Source organism: Rhagoletis pomonella, unplaced genomic scaffold, assembly GCF_013731165.1.
Source record: "Rhagoletis pomonella isolate Grant_MI unplaced genomic scaffold, Rhpom_1.0 Rhpom_scaffold_00001, whole genome shotgun sequence".
Taxonomy (NCBI): Eukaryota; Metazoa; Arthropoda; class Insecta; order Diptera; family Tephritidae; genus Rhagoletis; species Rhagoletis pomonella.
The window spans coordinates 21,280,898-21,302,759 of NW_023458555.1; the positions used below are offsets into that span (position 1 = coordinate 21,280,898).

The 21,862-nt window shown below is 34.0% G+C and overlaps 1 protein-coding gene across 4 annotated transcripts in view; it reads right to left on the reverse strand.

Annotated features, from left to right (window-relative positions):
• Positions 1 to 12,285: 12,285 nt before the first annotated feature.
• LOC118740795 (myb-like protein Y) overlaps positions 12,286 to 21,862 on the reverse strand; it is a 68,587-nt gene continuing 59,010 nt past the window's right edge. The window contains exons 1-4 of one of the 4 annotated variants that reach the window (XM_036472497.1): positions 21,189 to 21,326; positions 17,361 to 17,594; positions 13,300 to 13,780; positions 12,486 to 13,219 (exon numbers count right to left, since the gene is read on the reverse strand). In XM_036472497.1, the coding sequence (XP_036328390.1) occupies positions 12,502 to 13,219; positions 13,300 to 13,780; positions 17,361 to 17,499 (1,338 nt within the window). In that variant the 5' untranslated portion in view covers positions 17,500 to 17,594; positions 21,189 to 21,326 and the 3' untranslated portion in view covers positions 12,486 to 12,501. Of the gene's footprint in view, positions 13,220 to 13,299; positions 13,781 to 17,360; positions 17,595 to 17,951; positions 18,004 to 21,188; positions 21,327 to 21,862 lie in introns of those variants that run through there. The other 3 variants (XM_036472503.1, XM_036472488.1, XM_036472509.1) reach the window with 3 other exon arrangements.

A 21,862-nucleotide genomic window follows, 5' to 3' on the forward strand; every position in this document is an offset into this window, starting at 1 on the left:
AAGCGAATTTGTATTCTACAACAACAACGTCCAATAAGGATACGGAATAGGAATAATCGTTAACAAAACGAGCATTGATTTCACGGAAAGTAAAGTTCTGTGTTTGGTATAATTGAAAGGGGCACGCCATTTTGAACAGTTTTGACTATTTTGCTTCTTTTAATGTATATTATTTTTTTTTTTACAAAAATTCAGCTCATTATTTAACACAAAACCATATAAGCCTAAAATTCAAACTTTGTTGAAAAATTAGAAAAATTCAACAAAATCTCACAACAACAACAAACTTTTCATTACGAAGTCGCGTTTATTTTTGGTAAGTTGAATAATTGTTTTTTTTTTTTTTTTGTATGGAAGAAATAACACTATCGCAAAAAATAAAAATAAAAAAACGCGAATTCTTGGCCACTTGAAACTTCTACTTTATTGAGCTAAAATTTAATGCGCTATAAAACAGCATAGATACTTAGATTTTTTTCTAAAAATTTTTAATAAAAAATAAAATTTTGTTGAATTCTTCTAATTTTTCTTCGAAGTCTGAAATTTAGACTTATATTCGTTAGATAATGAGCTGTGTTTTTATATAAAAAAAAAATAAACATTAAACAATCAAAAGAAAAATAGCCAAAACTAGGCAAAATGTCGTGTCCCTATTATTTTTCGCATGACTGTATATCATATGCTACGGCCCCTGCAGAGCTCCCTTAATGGTATTAACTTCAAAACAGTCTTGTTATAGTCATTTGATTCAGTTTTTCTTCCAAAATGCACAGAAGTGGAATCCACAAAAGTTCGAATTTGGTACATAGTTGATTTTTGTAGTCACAAAATACGACGCAAATCCACACATACCCACCTTTTCACCGACACACAGTTGGCTGTGTTGCAAAATGGATGGTTAGAAAATCCGTATAAACGAATAATTCATTTAACGCGAAGTCGAAATTGGCTGGATTTCTTTATACAGTCCGTTTTTAATTGGAATTATTATTATAATAAATTTGTATGTATTACTGTTCACTTCCATTTTGTCCATCGCGTTCATTTATTATTAAACAAACGTCGAAGAAAACCAGCAGATTTTGTTTAGTTTTCAATACGGTTTCATCGGGTGCGCTATAAAGACTGAGGAATAAACGTTTGAAAGAAATATGTGTTGAATCAAATCGGTTTTTTCGTAGGTATATGACTCCGCGATAAATTTGGAATATCCGAAAAACTAGTACGGCTATGTAATTGACCTTAAGCACATCCTTTGTTGTTGTTGTTAGAGCTCTTATACCTACAAAGGGAAAAGTAAAGTTTCGATTAAAATAATTTACCTCAAATTATAAATTTGAAAACAAGTTTTTTTTGGTAATTTTAATCTTCAGTCATAATCCCTTTTATAGGTTTTGTAGGAGATATTTTTGATACTGTGACTCGAGTGTTTATTACTTCGTAGGAGCTGGGTTCCATCCCTGGTCCGAGCAACCAGGTAGCCCCTCGACAGGCAATACCAAACCTCCGCGTGTATTTCTGCCTTGAAAAAGCTTCTCATAAAAATGCGTTTCGGATGCGGCGTAATACTTTAGGTCTCTCCAATTGTGTAATAACAGCTAGACACACACCATAAATAGCAAAAGTGTAAGCGCCAAAAATATTAGTATTATTAAGAGACCGTGTACATAAATCTTTTCGCCACCAACGTCCATAGTAAAACCGGTCAAAACTATTCGGTGCGTTTTTCTGCTAAGTAATAAAAGAAAACAAGGAACTGAGTCATAATTAGGCGTTTATAAGAGAAATATGTAAGACTAATTACACTAATCGTAGAACCATTTTCGTCATTTTATCCATCCGATACCATAGGTCCAAAAAAGGCTTTGGAGATAGAGGCTAAAACAGCATTTATATTTCTAGGACATATTTAAATCGGTTAGTCCAGAGAAGAGAAACGAATGGCGTGCGGTTTGGACTCGGCCAAAATCGCTTAGGCGGTTGTACGCATGGATGACGACGCTCCGGTGAAAAGATCCTCTGACTCCGCACCCACGAACACAATGGAAGAACCAAGTTCAGAAGGACCTGTCCGCAATTGGGCTGAACAACAGGCGCAAATCCGTAAAGGAGAGATGCAACTGGCGGCCCAAGCAAACACGGTTGTAGTGCCAAATAAGATGAATAACTCTGATTTGATTGACTCTGGTTTGCGAATAATTGCGAAGCGTGCAGAATTTTCAGTTATTAGATATCATTTAAAAATATAATAAAAAAAAAATTATGCGGTACAGTGTGCTAAGGACACGTACGTCTCGTCGAAGCTGGGATCTTCCGAGGGATCTGAAATTTGGGGTCATATATGTACAATATGTATAGTTCAATAAATCTCAGTACTCAGCTCCGATGAAGGATTTGACTATCGAGGACACTTTTCCGCATTCGTTTCTTATATATTTTTTAAATTATTTTTATTAATGAAGAAATACATACATACTTCAGTGCATCGAGTATTTTCACAAGATCTCTTTTTTTGCCCGAGTACCAGGTCACGTATCGTATCAAATGGATGGTCTGATAAGGAAAACAAGCCCTGCAAAAAATTAAGACCTTGCTTTAGTTATCCTCGTGGTAAGAAACGAGGCGTAACTTTGCTGGTAAATATATTTAAGAAAAAGATGCGATTATTTATTATTTTATTCCCAACAGATCGCCGGCAAAGTTCTAATTCTGCGAGGTCCTCAATTTTTGCAGTTGAAAGTAAACCCGCTTGGCCGATTCTTGCTCCGTTATAGTCGAAAATGTCCTTTAAATGCTTAAAAAGTACAGTTCAAGTACAATTTAATTAAGTTTGCTATACAAAAAATGATGATATCTGTTCTTATTTTTTGTATGGCTTATTAAAATGCCGTATAAAAATCAAAGTATCCGTGTCAGTTCCTTTTTTACAGCTATTTGTTTAGAATCGATCATTCTTCAAAGTGAGATCAGAGCGAAGCTTCTCCGTTGCGTACAAGTAAAAATATAAGCCCGGTTCAAGAAGAAAACTATTGCGCCTATTCAAGTGAAACGGAGTATATACATACATACATACATACAAATAAACATATGTTGTACATTAAGGCATCCCTTTAACCAATTCGTCAGCTGTCATACAAACCTTTAAAAACTCAGCCCGCAGGCAGCTGCAATCGCACATACACAACACCAACACTAACAACAACGATGCATAACTAAATGCATCGTAAGAAAAAATAATTCGACTGCTGATCATTAAAGTGTAATTTGTAAAAGCTTTACTTTTCGAAACTCTATAACAGAAAAGAGAGCCAATAAAGACCAGAAAACCGCCTTGTAGGTGCGGTTAAGGTAGCCGATGTGGCCGACAATGTTGCGGGTAAAGGCCGACAGTAATGCCAATATGTACCTACTCCATTCTGCGTACTCCTAACCACTCATCATCAGGCTGTGCATTCATTCATTAATTTTGCTAAGGTGCTGCTGCTGCTGCTGCTGTGGTTATGTGTTTTTGAATGACTGACACTTTGCGGTTTCTTGGTGTATTCACACATTTTGCAGCATGCATGCAGTTACAAGGTATGTACAGTATCGGTCATATCTATAGCACGCCATTTCAAAGTGATATTGTGTGCCACTTATGTTTATTTATTTATTTTTAAGAATTTTCAATTAAAATACAGTTCATTCTCAGACAAACCCCATATAAACCCAAGTGTAACAATTTGTAGAAAACTACAAAAAAGTGCAACAAATTTTCACCTAAATTTCAAACTTTTTTCTCGGAAGTGTAAGAATTTTTTTGAGTACATAGTTTTTTAGCCCCTTCAATTTTAGTCTGATAATGTGCAAGTTTCAAGTGGCTAAAAGTTACCGTTGATTTTTTAGAATTTTTTTCGGCAAAGGTGTTGCGGATTTCTTCCATATACAAATAAATTGAGTTTATTCATTATATGGAAGCCAATGCGACAAAAAAAATTCTAAAAAATAAACGGTAATTCGTAGCCACTTCAAATTTGCACATTATCAGACTAAAATTGAAGGGGCTAAAAAACTGTGTACTCAAAAAAATTCTAACACTTCCGAGAAAAAAGTTTGAAATTTATGTGAAAATTTGTTGCACTTTTTTGTAGCTTTCTACAAATTATTAAGCTTGGGTTTGTATCGAATTTTTCTGAGAATGAACTATATTTTAATTGAAAATTCTTAAAAATTAATAAATAAACATAAGTGGCACACAATATCACTTTGAAATGGCGTGCTATAGATATGACCGATACTGTAAGTATGTACTACATTAGACCGTACCACTTTGCAAGCAAACAAAAAAGTTCGCGTACAAACCTGAGTCTAAGTATTTTTGCAAGATAATTTGGAGAAACAAAGAGCTTTAATTTTCTGTCATTAGGGTGGTAAGTTAGGGTGAGAAGAGCTGAGATCTGGTGCTTAAGCACTAGAAGTTTTTCGAAATTGCATTGTATAACAAGTAATTTTTAGCAAAAAAAAACCGACTTCAACTCCCATATAAAAAAATATATATATATATAACGGGTGATTTTTTTGAGGTTAGGATTTTCATGCATTAGTATTTGACAGATCACGTGGGATTTCAGACATGGTGTCAAAGAGAAAGATGCTCAGTATGCTTTGACATTTCACCATGAATAGACTTACTAACGAGCAACGCTTGCAAATCATTGAATTTTATTACCAAAATCAGTGTTCGGTTCGCTTTACGTCCGATTTATGGTCTACATAATCGACCAAGTGAGCAAACAATTAATGCGATTGTGACCAAGTTTCGCACTCAGTTTACTTTATTGGACATTAAACCAACCACACGAATGCGTACAGTGCGTACAGAAGAGAATATTGCGTCTGTTTCTGAGAGTGTTGCTGAAGACCGTGAAATGTCGATTCGTCGCCGTTCGCAGCAATTGGGTTTGCGAAACACATTTCGAACCGAACACTGATTTTGGTAATAAAATTCAATGATTTGCAAGCGTTGCTCGTTAGTAAGTCTATTCATGATGAAATGTCAAAGCATACTGAGCATCTTTCTCTTTGACACCATGTCTGAAATCCCACGTGATCTGTCAAATACTAATGCATGAAAATCCTAACCTCAAAAAAATCACCCGTTATATCTCATGATCCACTGATCGGATCTCAACCAGATTAGTATGGGACCACCTCTGAGACACTACCTTTCCGAACTGATAACCTCCTCCTTGTTTGGAAGTCGGTTAAAAGTAGACTCATGGGTTTAAGGCGAACTTTATTTACCGAAGTAGTCTTATGTACAGTGTTGGACATAACTATAGCACCCCCATTGCAAAGTGCTATCGTTTGCCTCTTATGTTTAATTATTTATTAACCGACTTCCAAAAAAGGAGGAGGTTATCAGTTCGTCGGAAATTTTTTTTTTTTTTTTTTTTTTTTATGTATGTTACCGCATAACTTTGGACCACGTCAACCGATTTCGATAATTCTTTTTGCATCGGAAAGGTAGTGTCTCATACTAATCTGGTTAAGATCCGATCAGCAGATCATGATATATATATATATATATTTTTTTTTTTATATGAGTTGAAGTCGGTTTTTTTTGCTAAAAATTACTTGTTTTAAATCTTCGATTAAAATACAGTTTATTCTCTAACAAAACTCATATAAAGCCAAGATTAAAACTTTTTAAAAAAAAACTACAAAACAAACGCAACAAATTTTAACCCAAATTTCAAACTTTTTTCTCAGAGTGCTAGAATTTTTTAGAGTACGCAATTTTATAGCCCATTAAATATAAGTTTGATAATCTGCAAGTTTCAAGTCGCTGAAAACTAGCGTTGATTTTTTAGAGTTTTGTTTGTCTCATTTGCTTCCATATAACGAATAATCACAATTCATTTTTATATGGAAGAAGCTCGCAACACCTTCGGCGCAACAAAAATCTAAAAGATCAACGGTAATTTTTAGCCACTTGAAACTTGCACGTTATTGAACTAAAATTGAATGTGCTATGAAACTGTGTACTCGAAAAAATTCTAACACTTCTGAGAAAAAATTTTGAAATTTTAAAAACTTTTAACTTGGGTTTATATGAGTTTTGTTAGAGAATAAACTGTATTTTAATTGAAAATTTCTAAAAATAAATAAATAAAAATGAGTGGCAAACAATATCAATTTGATATTTGATATTGTATTGGCCAATACTGTATGTGCATCAGGGCGGTCCAAAAATGCATATGGAAAAGGTAAAGTCGGAATTTTTAAGCTCTCAGCCCCTAGGATTGTTTTATATCGAAAAAATATAGCTCCAGTTTATTATTTTGAAATCAAAAAATATTTAGAAGTCGCTCAAAGTGTTCAAAGTTTTCCATATATTTTATAGTAACTATATTTTATAGGTCCGCCAAAATCTCCAGAGGTTGCAATGAAGGATAAATAAAATATATTTAGTATTAAAAACCGATTAAATAAACAATCGGGTTTTGTTATTGAAAGTCTCCTGAAGAGAACCAGAGTTTTCCGGTCGAAAAATTTGGATTTTCAGGAATTCTATACCATTTTTACGAAAAGTTGTTTTCCCCATATAAAATACATAGAAAACTTTGAGCGCTTTGAACACACCCTAAATATTTTTTGATTTCAAAATAAAAAATAGGGGAATATTTTATTCGATATAGAACAATTATAGGGGGTGAGAGAGCATTCAAATTCCGACTTTACTTATTTTGGACCACCCTAATGTACATACATATACAATTGTAAATATGTATGTACCCGTATATTTAATCACTAGCGCATGCGTGAGCTCGCATGAAGACTTTTGGTTCAGAATATGTTTATACGAACACCGTTGACTGAGCACAACATTTGGAGCAATTTCCCTTGTAATGAGATAATTACAAGGCGCAAACGAAATTTAAATTATGCATTAAAAAAAAACCGAGCTTATTAAGAAAGATTTAAATAAAAAATATGTACATAAGTATGAAAATCTTGAAAACATACCAACCTCTGTTCATACCTTACCTCTTTTTAAGAACAATGCGAATTCGTACATATGAGTGCTCTCACAAAATGCGAACACGAATACGGATGTGAAACGATACAGAACACATGGCGGTAACGGACTCGAAACATGTCGATATTCACAAAGGATACTCCTCATTGGAACCTGAATATTCATGGTTAGGTTCACAACACCTCGACTTTATATTCAATATTTACACTAAATTCACAAATTATGTTACTTACACAAACTTTTTGAAAATCGTTGTCATCGTCATGTTGGTTATGTCAAAATCTGCAGGCCGGGACTAGTGCAATATGATATAGAGTAACAAAAACAAATTGAACACCAGGCACGACCTACGTAAAATGACACTACATATGTAGTATGTATGTAGGCAAGACGGTGAGGAGTGAACAAATTCTAAACGTTGAATTTGTGGCGTTGAATGTTTACGTGTGAACATGGTGATAATGATGATATTCACGGTGCTATAAGTAAAAAAAACGAGCAGCTGCTCGCTTTTCTCACTTAGCATACTCCGTATATACATACATGTCCACATTCGTCGACATTCAGCTGCCAACAACAATCGCCCGTAAGCGAATTTATTCTTTTTTAACACATTTACTACACATTTATTTTTATTTATGCATTTTCATAATTTTTTCACATTTCCTTTAATGTCCAGCCAGCCAACAGCCGCAAGCGCCGCCAAGTCACTTTGGCAATTAATTTATGTATTCAAATGTAAATGACTCGTAACTACCGTTGGCACATTGCGAACACAGATTGAGCCACGACAAAGTTGGGTTGTGTGTTTGGAGCAGTCGCATGTGGAAGGAGTATCAACAAAAAATGCATTCCTTCCAAGCGACTGATGTACTTTTCCCGGGCATCTGCTTTACAGGTAACCAAGGCGAACTTTGGAGGTAAAAATTTCTGAAAGAATAAAAAATAAGTCTAATTAGAAGAAAAAACTCGCTGTATTTAGGCAGTGTAACAATAAATACGGGAAGCTTGACATCACTTGGTTACAGTGGCGTAGATACGGTGGCGGGCAAATGAATAGGGACGCGACATTTTAACAAGTTTATTATTTTTTTTATAAAAGTATAGCTCACTATCTAATATAAACAAAGTAGAGCCAAATTTCCACTAGGCATGGAAATGACGAAAAATATGTGCCATTTAAAAAATGCCGTAAGGAAATGAGTTTAATGACAATTGTTCATAACATAATGGCACAGGTATTTTTTAATGCCCAGCTTTGTCATTAACTTTTGTGGCATTTAATGTCTAGTGGAAATTCGGCGTTAGTAAAAATTTGAAACCAGTACAAGATTTATAACAAGTAAATAATAAACGTTAAATAAAAATAGCCAAAGTATGTTAAAATGTCGCGCCCCTATTTATTTTCCCACCACTGTAGCTAACTGCCATGGAGATTTCAAGGCGATTGATTACTCATTATCGACTTTCATGGAGGATCTATCCTTTATTGTTTCGTTAACCCTAGAATTACTTTCTTCGTTGAATCGACAAGTTGACATGTGTTGTTTACTAAACAAAAATAAGAAGGTACTTCCAGGGTTAAATACATCAGACAAAAGTAATCCCGAGAAGTCTCGAAAATCACGCAATGGTCCTAAAAAGTACTGAAAGATCCCAAAAAATATAACACGAAAAGGCCCGAAAAGTTGTGTGGGAATAAAAAACTCACCAAAAAATGCCCAAAGACCTCAACAAAAAAAAATAAACGAAAATTTATAAAGAAGAATCCTGAAAAGTTCCGTAAAAATCCGAAGAAAAGCTTAAAAAGTTTCCAAAAATTTACAAAATTCGGTGCAATGTAAAATATCACTATCGGCATCAAGAATGAGAAATTTCTACAGAATTAAAAAAATGTAGTGTTTTTTAATCACAAGGAAGGACTTTAGTACATATTTCGCACCCTCAAATACTTATGTACATGGTTAGTCTTTTTAGCATCCCTTAAATACATACTTCAATCTATTTACTTTAGTATTTAACAACTTCTAAGTCGCCATTAGCATAATATGCCTTTTATAGTAATTAACAAATCTACAAAGCAGCGGGTTTAAACCGAATCTTCAGACATTCTTCGCACTTTGAACCAATCCATGAGAACGATTCATTTTTTTTTTAACCACGAAAAAATGGAGCCTCCCAGTAACTACCCATTTTAACTTACTCTAACAACCCATTTTAACTTAAATCAAACTAAGGTCAAAATAATGGTCCAAAATACCCATAAAGGGTTAATAAATATTACAATAAAGTCGACTGTTTAATTTTATTTTAGGCCTGTGAAGGCCTAAGCTTCGACAAGAGAAGGTCCCACACACTCATTCGTCACATAGAACATTATCTCCGTCAACGCCCTGCCCTTGCGGATACTAGGAGACCCTCATTTTACCATTACTCCTCTCATTACGATTACAATATGCCTTGCATATGTATGTATGTCTGTGAAAATAAGAATCCCCTCTATAGTTCGGCTCCCACCATGCAGCACTAATGCCTTGATCACACCTAACGAGTGGCGAGACTATAAAATAACACTGGTCCGAGAGAGTTGTGTGAGCGAGTTGATGTTTTTAAGTATTTAAGTATGTACGTGGCGAATCGGTTAAGTTTTGAGGCAGTGGATGATTGAATTGCATCGCGGAAGACGACGTTTAAAACGGGTTTTCAACCAGGTTATACCGCACAAAATAGAAGCTAATTCCGCTTGCTACTCAGTTTAATGCAATCATAATGAGTACACGTAAAGAAACTAAACAAAATAGCACATAAAACACGACCGAGTGGCGACTACGTATCTTCATGTGACGAGTGAGTATGTGCAAAATTAGCCGGAGAAGTAATACGCGGCCGAATAAACAAAATGAGTTTCTAGCGAATCTCTCGTGGTCGGCCGATGACTCGGTCGGCTACTCGCCAAATTGTTTATACGCAACGAGCAGTCGGCCGAGTTACTGTCTCGTCACTCTACTCGTTAGGTGTGATCAAGGCATAAAGATTTTGCTGGCTCGCAGGAGTGAGTACTAGTCACAAATTTGGCACCACTTCGATTGCCTGGTGAAAATGACATGGGGCTTTCAAGAGCTAACATGGGGTTCCAAGCGCTACGACGTTGCCCTTGCGATTCGCTGGCAAGCACCTCCATATTCACATGTATGTAGGTGTGAATCCCTGCGAAATATTTGTAACGATATGCATAATAAATTACCTGTGAGTCGAAAAGTGTTTACCAATCGAGATTCACCACTTACCTTCAAGTTTACAGAATGCATTACTTTAACCTGGGCATGGAATTGGAGGTTTAAGCGAATAAGCTTACCTACTGTATTACATGTAATGCAATGGCTAAGCGAATAAGTGTAAAATTTCGTCTTGAGGTATGTATATTGTAATGCATTACTCCATTGATTCAAAAATCGACGTGCTTACCAAAGAAGCAAAGTTTTTACTGGACGATGAATATTCATGTTGAGCTTTTTGCAATAAACGACATTGGATATGAATGAAGTAAATAACTTAAAGAACTATAATTGTTATGAATTCAAATGCTGCTCAAATGCTTGAAGAACTCTTCCAAAAGGCCTTCGAAAGTTTGTTCTACAGAAGCTCTTCTGGGAGCCCTTCTATGGGTCGCGAAAGCAAAAGACCTTCAATTTGCGTCACTCCATACAAAAAATAAAGCAATCTAACTGGACTCTCAGGAAGGCGCTTTAGCTCCTGAAATTATATCCTGGGCATATATCTACATATGTGCATATCGAGTCCTAACCGCCAAGATGTGATTTTTTTTTTTTAAATTTTTTTTTTGATGTAGAAATCATCCTACAGTTCCATAAGTAAAGTAACTCTTCTTCTTACCGTTTTTTCTGGCAGGCTGTAGGTGTGTTTTTGGTTAGTGTATTGGTGTTTTTGGTTCAATGTGTTAGTGTATTTTGAATAAATTATCCCTGCAAACCAGAGTTCCCGAAATCTTAACGAAATCTTTAGGTGTATCTGATTTTTGTAACGATTTTTTTCCGAATCTTCAAAGAAAATTATATGAAGTGGTTGACACGAACTCGTAAAGAAATTTCTGTACGAAAAATAAAGAAAATTCTGAAAAAAGTCTGCAAGAAATTCTTCACATAGCAGCATTATTTTCATTTCTTTACCGATTTTCTTCCGAAATTTCGTAAAAGAATGGAAGTGTGCGTAATTTACTTCATTTTAGAAAATTCGGCAAAAAATCGGATGGGATCTTTCCGAATTCTTTAAAAATTCTTTACGATTCAGAATACTCTGAAAAAATGGTTTGCAGGGATAATAGAAATTCAAGAAATTGTAATAGAAATTAAAGAAATTGTAAAAGATAAGAGCAAATGCCAAAAAACAGGTGATCTCAGCTGTAGGCATTTTTTGGCAATCAGCTGATAGTGTTTTTACTTATGAAACTGTACCATGGTAGAAATCTTCCTAGAGCAACCATATGAATTTCTGCGTAAAAAATAAAATAAAAAATAAAAAAAAAAATGTCGCTTACATCTTATCTCGTTATACTCGTATATGCTCCTCCACGTGTCCGACTGTGTTTCTTCGTAAAAAGACTCGATGAAAACATAGATAGTCTTCTCTTTGAAGAAGGTCCTATTCTGGGGAGCATGCAGCATGCAGTTTAAATTTCCAATTTCTTTTTTACGAAACGCTAATAAATACTGTCATCAGACATCATTAAGTCTGTTCGACAAACTGATAATGATTGACAATTATTGCAAATTATCAAGTGACAGTTGACTTGGAGAGGAATTGCAAATTCTAGCAGGAACAAATTTTTACCACCAAGAAAAACCAGCTGATCATCTGACTGCAAGTTATGGAAATAACGAAATCGTTTTCAATGATTTTAAAGTTTAAAATGTGAATTTAATAGAACTCCAAATGTTTGGGAAGTAAGTAAAAACTAATTTTTTGCTTCGCCGAGCAGATTGCTCCATGCAAATGTTTGTTTTTGCAAATTTTCGGTACGCGCACTTTTTTGAAAATGTTTGTATTTGAGAGGGCTTGTTCGAGTTGCAATCACAACCGCAGTGTTGCGCGAATTATTAAAGTATCGCGTTCTGTGTGAATTTCTAGCAATGTATGATCAGCTAGTTTTTGCTTCTTCCGTAAAAAAAAAAATGAAAATTGTCAGTTAGGACTTTTCTATATTTTAACAAAGATACGTATGTAGCTTCTGAAATCGATACACTGTATTAAAAGCACATGCGGAAAACTTTATTCAACATATGACACAAGCGTAGTTCAAATAAGACGCTTAAATACATAGACATAAATGTAATTACTATTTGTAAGAGATAACTAAAAATTACGAGTAGGAAAACACTGACAGTCAATTCATTAAAAAATAATTAAAATTAAATGTTATCTTTTGTTCTTGTTCAATAAAAAAAAAAACAAGCATACAATATTTAAACGCCATTTAGTGCTTCACTAATGCTCCCCCCATTCATTTGCTGAAATTGTGTTGGCACCTGCTGCGGTTGCGCTTGTGACAGCAATGGTTGCAATAGCTGTAGCGGTGGTGGCGGCTGCTGCTGCTGCTGTTGCTGGGCCATACTTTGTTCAGCGCCTACTTGCGGCGATTTCTCTGTGCTGTCCAAAAGCACTCGCACCACCTCTGACGTGAACTTTTCGACCAACTGCAGGGCACGTGTTGCTGGCAACTCCAACAAGGAGGCGGATACAAATTCGCCAAAAGCGGCATACTTTTGCTCTGAATTGCTCAAACAACGACGATTCACTTGCACTTGACGCGACATCAATGATGTGTACTCTTGTTGCCGCTGACGTTTGTTTTTGTTGTTGTTATTGTTTGTGTGACTATTGTTGAAATTGCTATGCGAAGGAATGTCGTTGTTGCTGGCGCGCTGTTGCGTGTGTGCAACGCCCGGCGTACGCTCTTGCATCGTATCCAAGCGGCGTATTTTGATTGATGCCGGTGGAGCAGCTGGCAAAGTCGAATATTTTGATGAACGTTTATTCAAAGCCATCGATGACGAGGTGCTGGACTTGTTATATGGCGACATGGAATGTGGCTGACGTTGTTGCATGCTAAGCAATGTGGAAGCGGCACTTAGCTTCAAGGGATGGCCCCTGCTGTTGTCCTCAGTGCCACTTTGGCTGCCACTAGAATATGAAAAATACAGTTTATTAAAAACAAAACATGAATGCATTTCAAGAAATGGGGTAAATTAAATATGTATTACGATTCAGCATCGGCAACATCTGGATCTTCTCCATCTGGTTCCTCCATTTTGACGGTGAGCATACCATTAGCGTAAGTTTCGGCGCTGCTATTGTGGGCGCCGCCGCCACCACCAACAGCACCGCCGCCGTCGCCGCCGTCGCCGCCACCATCACTGTAGGAGTCACGCCTGCCACCACCAGCAGTTGCTGATCTAGTTGCCAAATGCGGCTTAAGCTGACGCTGCTGGTGCCGTTTCGGTCGCGGACGCTCTGTGTAGTCCTCGTCATCATCAGCCGAATCAGCGAGCGATGTACGCGGTTGCATGCTCTTGTAAGAGCGACGTGGCCGTATGTGTTCGGAGAGGAAATGTAAATGATGAAATAGCGGCCATGGTGAGTCAACCGCCTGACCGGGATTCTCATCGCGCAACTGCTCGAGGCGACGCTTCTCGAGATTATAACGATTGCGCAGCTGTAGCATGCGATCCTTCAGCAAGGAAACTAGAAATGGAAATAAGTATATATGTATTTGCTATATTAAAGAAATTCGAATTGAATTTGTATGGATATATGTACATATATGTAGTTGGAGCACAAGTGGACTGTGTGCAATAGTTGGCATATGCAACAATTGGTTGCGTGAAGGCGGCGCGCAACAGCTTAATATCGTTTTGTGCGTCGCTATCAGCTGGTTGTAAACAAACAAAATACCTTTTTTTTACTGACCAATCGACCAGACCAATCCACCCACAAGCCTATGTCCACTGAAAGTCACTCAAAAAGCCTACGTAGTTATCTAAATACATACTACACAAATAAACATCAATACATATGTACATATGTACATGTATGTATGTACATATATAATACAATGCGCTACTAGCAATAATCCATCTTCCAGCACCAACAACAACAACCAAACACGGCAAACTTTGTTTACAAATATTTGTTTTTCAGATTTTTTCATTGCTTCTCATTTATTTATTTTTTGTTTGGTTTTGTCGCTATTGGTTTTCTGCTCTCTCGTAGCGCAGCGCTTTGTGTGGTTGTTATTGCTGTTATGCATATAAAAATCAAAATAAACAACTCAGCGAAACCACTATCTACAATTTATGGCCCACCTCAATATTTTCGTAGTCCAGGTTTCGCGTTTTTTCTATGTGCATTTTTCTCTCTCTCTCTCTCTCTCTCTATCTTTGTCGCTTTCTCTCTCTCATTTGCTTTATTTTAACTTTTTATTAAATCATAATTAGTGTAATTGAATTTTCAATTAAACTAATTTAGGTTGCCGCTAGAGCAATACGATATTTTGTTTAAGCAGATTTTTAGCAGCACACGAAGTTCCTCTGAATTGAAATACAGACCTTTACTGAATTTACGAAAATAACGGGCGTATAGTTTTTAAATATACATACTACATATGTATATGATGTACATGTTTTTTTGAACAAAACATATGTATTTACTTAAGAACTGAAACTGTTATCGTGGCTGATTAAAAAATATCAATAAAAAATATAAAACCTATTAGAAACTCCATTCATAACTCAAGTGATGGACTTTTTCACACCACACTTACCCATAATAATTTTTGTTTTGTTTTTGAGATGACCCCTGCGCCCTTTATGGAATTAAAACCACACTAAAAAATTTTCTGAATTGAAGAAAAACCACTACAAAAAGAAAGGAAACATTTTAATGATGGATGCCTTCTTTCTTAAATTTTTTAATCTACTTTAAATATACCCATGGCCACGCGTAAGGTGTGTATATTATACAAATGGGCTACTAAACTGCATACCCGAAAATTTCCAAAAAAACGTTTATTAAAAAGCTTGAAAATTTGATGAAAATTCGATGCATTTTTCTAAACTTTGTATAAAGTTTGAAACTTTTATTTATATAGGTTTTGTTGTAGTTTGAACTATATTTTAAAACAAAATAAAATTTTTTTAATAATTTACAAAATTCTACCAGATTAAAAAAGTAGTGGTTTGCGTGGTCTTAAGCTGAAAAATTAAAATTTATATTAAATTTTCCATTTCAATGTAATCTAAGTCCATTTTTTGCAATCGATGTAGTTTCGCATTATCTGTCATTCTGCATCAAAAACTTTATTTTGAAAAAATTGGACTGGACACCTTTTCACATTTAGGTAGCGATATGTAGTTTGTATTAACTTGAAGTTTTTCATTTCACTTTTTACAAAAATATTTAACTTATACAAGTAATTTAAAAAAAAAATTAGTTGCAAATAAAAAAATAAAAAAATCGACCTCCGCACCACCTAACGCTACATTTTTGGTGGGGTTATTCCCTTTCATGTAAATAATATACGCACATACATTCCAAGTATGAGTTTTTTCAATGCGAGTTTTTTCAAATAACTCGACTTCTGCGCCACCTAGAATCCTTTTGTGTGACTTTTACAGGAAACACAGCAAACAATAAGGTATGTAGTTTCTTTTGGTTCAACAAAATTTGAACGAGTTTTATCTCGAAAGCGGAACCGACCTAATCTTATAGATTTTTCGATGCTGATTTCAAATCGATTTACACAATGTTTCAAGTGCCAAAAAATGACAAATATGGGCTTTTTCAAAAATTAAAAATTAAAATAAAAATCAAATTGGGCGTAGTTTTTCCGAAGAAAACCCACGTATTAACGAAAACGCTAACTCATGTCGATGAGTTTAATAGAAATGAGTGAAAAAATTTCGACTAAGTAAAAAAAAATCAGTTCTTCAATAGCGTATTTATTTTTATTGAGGAAAATATCCTTATTCAATTTTTAATTTTTCATAATCGTTCTGACATTGGGTAAGCAAGTTTAATTGAAATTTCGAATACACAGGATTTTTGCTGAAATCATAGACATGAGGTATTTTCACTACTGCGTGGTAGGTTTTTTCTTCAAACAAATTACGTCCAAATTCCTAGCTTTTTTTATAATTTTTTAAAATTGACATATTTGATACTTCAGCAGTTTTTTTCACAAAAACTAGACTTGCTAGGAAAATTATAAGATGAGACCGGTCCCGTTCTCGCTCAAGTTTAATTGAACCGTGTTATTAGTCTTTTTTTTCCTAAATATCTACTGCATTCATACATTAATTTGTATCTCTGTCTTTTAATTCAATTTCATCGGCAGTAGATTGATTTGAAATGTTATGACCATTCGCTTTACAAATAATTCGAAACATAATTTAAAAGCTCACTAATCAACACACATGTGTATGCATTAGGGTGGTCCAAAAATGCTTGTGAAAAAGTAAAGTCGGAATTTTAATGCAATCACCCCTTAGGATTGTTTTATATCTATCGAAAAAAACTTAACCCCCGTTTTTTTTTATTTTGAAAAAAAAGAGTATTTACAGGTCGCTTAAAGCGCTTAAGGTTTTCCATGTATTTTATATGAAAAAAACTAGTTTTCGTAGAAATGGTATACAACTCTTAAAAATCAATATTTTTCGATCGGAAAACTTTGTCCTTCCAATGGCAATACCCAACTGTTTATTTAACCTTTTTCTATAAATAACTTTTTTTATACGACCCCTCAAAAAATGCATTTCAAATTTGTACAGAAAATTTTAATTGAATATTTTCATGCGATATGAATTTCCATAGTTCTGACAAAATAAAAAATCATACTTAAATTTTTGTTGGTGGTTAAGTTAACAATGGCTTAACGTCTAAGCACTGTGAAATCGGCCCCACTAACTCTTTGCTTTTTGAAAGGTAATTATTGTTATTTTTGGGTATTTTTCTATTAATATTTTGGGATTTTTTGAATTTATGCATTTTCGAAAATGCTTGAACTCATCCCCGTTTTTGTACGAAAGTAAAGAACTTTTTTATGACAATTTCTTTTATGCTTCTTTCTGAGACCTAAGTGTATAGTGTATCCTAGAGGGTGTGAGAGCACTAAAATTCCGATTTTACTTTTTTTTACCACCCTAGTAAGCATACATACATACACCCAAACGCATGTAAAAAGTTGGTGCATTTATTGCGCCTACCTCCACACTACTATACCACATTTGCATACAGCCCTAGTGGGACGATAGTACAGAATACTTACCATCGAAACCCAATTTGTTCGAAATCTCCTGCCATTGATGTGCTACGTGCAATTTGTCCTTGAAACTTGCTGAATTGCGGTCGTAGAAGCCAGGACGAGCACGAAATTCACGTATGAGACTCAAATCGAATTCGCCCATTGGTGCATAGCCACGACCACGTTTGGCTGGTGGCGGATAATCATAATTCCCGTAATCCACAGCGGTGTTATTGTGGCTTACGTTGTTTGTTGACGCTGCAAAGAGGCGTAATTAAAAATGAGATAGAAATATTTAGTATGTTAAACTAATTTTAAATGTTTTGATCGCGAGATACGCCTTTGAGTTCGTTTCACTTTTACGTCATTTGTTTGTATGCAAAACTAGATTTTTATATATTAATAAGTTGGTTATTAATTGCTTTTGTTTTTAACACCACAATTTTTTAGTTTTATATACATATACATATGTATGTATGTTAATTAGTACTAGAAATTGTTTTCTTCTCTTCACAAGTTACAACGTATGGGTAAATATTTACTGTTATTCACTCAATTTACATTTACTTATCGATTATGCGGAGTGAGCGATAAAAAGATGCTGTGTCACTTTACCTTGACTTGCTATTTATGCGAGCAAAAAGTCGAAGAGAGCTGTCAACTCAGGCTGGAAAAATTATGAATGAATTAATTTAAAAGAAATTTATTTTTATTAAAATTTGATTTCATTTTCGAGTTTTTTATTCTAGATTCTAGAGTTCTGTTTTCAAATCATATATTTTATACAAGTTTTTTTTTTTTAAATTGAAAAGAAAAAAAATCTACTTAACTTCATAAAAATAATAACGCAATTCCACCAAAACCTAAATTACAATACAGCGTTGACTTAAGTTCCAAAAATATTAAGCATTAGCAATGCACGGATTTAGCTCGAATATAGACTTCTTATTGCAGATTGCTTATTCTGCTTTTCTATTGACCCTTAGTTAGACTCTTCTCCGTGAAAATTCAACAAAAAAAGAATTAGTTAATTTTAATTTTTCTATATAACTATTTATGCTGAAGAAGATATATGCAGTTATGGCTTAGATGCGCCTAAAAATATCATACAAAATTTACTTTACGTTATTATAATATGGCCAGTGAACACTTTCATTTAGACCGGGAAATTTCGAGTTCTGAAATACATTTAATCGGAAACTGTAGTTAAAGCACGGTGGAAAGCGGCTATAAAGTTGAGTTTCTTAGGGCCGTTTTTACAGTCGAGACTTAACTTACATTCGGAAGTTAACTCCAAAGTTTTTGTACTGAAAATCGATAGTTAACTGCCGAATGAGCAATAAAGAAATTTTGGTGGCACAGGGTGTAATTTTTGGAATTATAAATAAGGTATTTACAGGATGTCTTATGTAAGTGTGTTAGTGTCTTAAAATGCAAATTTAAATCTAAGCTCACTATTTTGGTAACGGAGAATAAGGGGTTAAGCAGAACATTTCAAAAAAAAAAAAAACTATTAATTTCAAGCTGACATTGTAACCCTCCACTTATGTATAACGTGCAATAATTTCTTTTCACAACGGATATCATAGTTTATAAGCTATAAATAAGGGTTAATTTCAACGTTCTTTGATAGCTCACGTCTCCTTCAAAAAAGCTACACATGTACATACAAATCTATGTACATACATACATACATATGTATGCAGAGGTTGTGGGTAAAAATTTGAAATTTTGATAGAAATTTTCGAAATTTTGTAGCTTGAAATTTTGAAGAATTTCTCTAAGTTTTGTATGGCGCTTGAAACGTTTGTTAATATATGTAATTGTTTGTTTTTTTTAGTATAAACAGTACTTTTTTGATTACCAAAAAAATAGCCTCAAGCTCTATTAAATAGTCGAAAATATTACTTAGAAAAACCTTGTGAATTTTCAAAAATAATTGTTATTTTTTTAATAATTTAATAGATAATTTTTGCTCGGCACTGTAGTTCATACTAATCCACATACATAGAAAAAATGCAAAAAAATTAAATTTTTTTAAGCAGAATTTTTCGAAATTTGTTTGGTTAAACATTTTATAGCTCACTCAATAAAGTGCAAGTTTGAAGTTGCTCGAAATTCCTGTTGATTTTGAATAATTTTTTTTTAACAGATGGCCTTGCGAACTTTCTTCATACATCCCTATTTAAAAATCGTGAGTGCTAATTTTCGTGTTATTAGAAAAATTAAAAAAAAACTATGGGAATTTTTAGCTGTTTCAAACTTACACTTTAATGTACCGAAATGAGCTATACAACTTTTTACAAAAATAAAAAATAAAAACTAAACAACCTGATTCAAAAATTTTAAATATTGATGTAAATTTTATGAAAATGTTGAGACTTTTTAGCGTATTTTGTTGTTGTATGAAGTTTATTTTTAAATAAAATTAAGGCAAAAACTTGGCATAAACAACATACGGAATATGGTCAAAAATGGTAATTTACGGGGTGTGCATAGCTCAGTGGTTAACGTCGCACATCAACGATGCAGGTTCGAGCACTGCTGAAGTCTAGAAAAAGAAGCCTGCTGAGGAGATGTGGTGATCTCCGAAATTGCAGCTATAACTTCATACGGCTAGACTTTGTTGTATTTTGCATTTTTCCTAACAAACAAATCGTGGCACAAAGTTAAAGCTAAAATACATTGCTAACAAGTAGTTTTTATAATCTAATTCATTTTTTTTACAAAGTTTTAAACTTTGATTTGTTTGGAGTTTGTTATACAAAATTAACGGAAAAATTGGCATCCAAACATGGAAATATTGTCAAAACAAAACTAGTTCTTTTTAATTCTTAACAAAAAAAATCCACAAATTCTGATTAAGAAACTTCAAATTTTGATGGAAATTTTGTTAAAAAAAAAAATAACGAAAAAATTTGGTAAAACATAAATGAAATATGCTCAAAAAATTACTTACACTTTATTATACAAAAATTAAATGAACTATAAAATTCTATTGCCCAATTTTTTTTTTCAATTCCGACAAAATTTAATTTGATGGAATTTTTTAACTCTAATTCATTTCACTTTTGCTATACAAAATTAACGAAAAAAGTTGGCATAGAAACATGAAATATTGCAAAACAAATCACTGTGCCTACTCCTTTGACTCACTGTAGGTATATTTTCATCAATTTTTATAAAAAAAATCGCCTTTGTTATTATAAAATAAAATTTGTATGTACATACCAGTGTGTTTAAATTTTTTTAGCCAATTATTTAATCAAATCAACATTCAGTACTTATTTAGTTTTGCATACAACCCCTAATTTTTTATTGTTTGCCTACATATATAAAACTACAATACATACATACATTCGAGTATAAAACTAGTGCAAGTTGGCAAAATTCACAAAAATATAGACAGCCGAAAATTTTTAGTTTTAATCCTCTAGGGTTTTTTTGCAAGTAAGTATGTAGAAATTGTATGTACATATGTATGCAAAATTCACATTTTTATGACTCAAATTTAATACGTAATAATAACACCTGCATACATATATATGTACATACATACATTCATATATAGTTCGCATTTATTTTAATAGATTTTTTATTTATCACAATTGCGTTATTTTTCAACTACGCTGAATTACAATAAGTTTTCTTGTTTTCGCCATTGCTTTTCATTTTTATCTTCACAAATATTTTCGCATTTTTTTTTATTGGATTTAAACAGTGTCTGTCGTCGATAGCAACCAGCAATCGAAAAAAAATATATCAAATGCTTTCTTTCCATCGCCATTATTCAGAAAGTTTTTATATACATACGATGATTTATGTGCGTATGTATGCAAAAAATGTTCTTACTTTAAAAAATTTGCTACCCACAAGCGTAGTAGTAGTGACCGACCGACACAGCTCGGCAAACTAACGTGGAAAAATCGAAATTGTGTTAAATTTTATATGAACAAGAAGAGCTAGTAGTGTAGCTATGATGAAATTGTTTTTAGTTTTTACTTCTACGAGTTAAATAAAATTTTATAAGTCAATAGCAGCAGGCAATGGCTGGCTGGCTGGCAGCAGCAATTTAATTTATTCGCCACCAACACCATACCGCTTCGTGAAACGACGCTTGCAGCTCTCTGAGAAGCGTGCGCACTAGCTCACTCTGTCAACGTCTCTTGCTTTCTCTCTGTGAAAAATAATAATAAAAAAAAAAACTTCAGCCACTTAACGGCAAATTAACTATGGGTAATAAGATGGCTCTCGTTTGTCTCATTTTTAATCACGCCAGCGGCTAGCACTCGGCTTCGCTTACGCGCTCTTTTCTATTTTACCCATCTCACTCACACTCTAGTTTACATGCTCGTGTGCACTGTACTGCGCAAAGTTAAAGAATAAAAACTTAAATATTTTTCCTTCTACTACTTGCACAAGAGTTTATACATAGTTAGTAGAGCAGCAGCGAACCACTTTTTTTTGCCATTATTTGCTGCGATTGCTATTTAATCAAGTAAAATATTATTATTATTGAAAGCAAT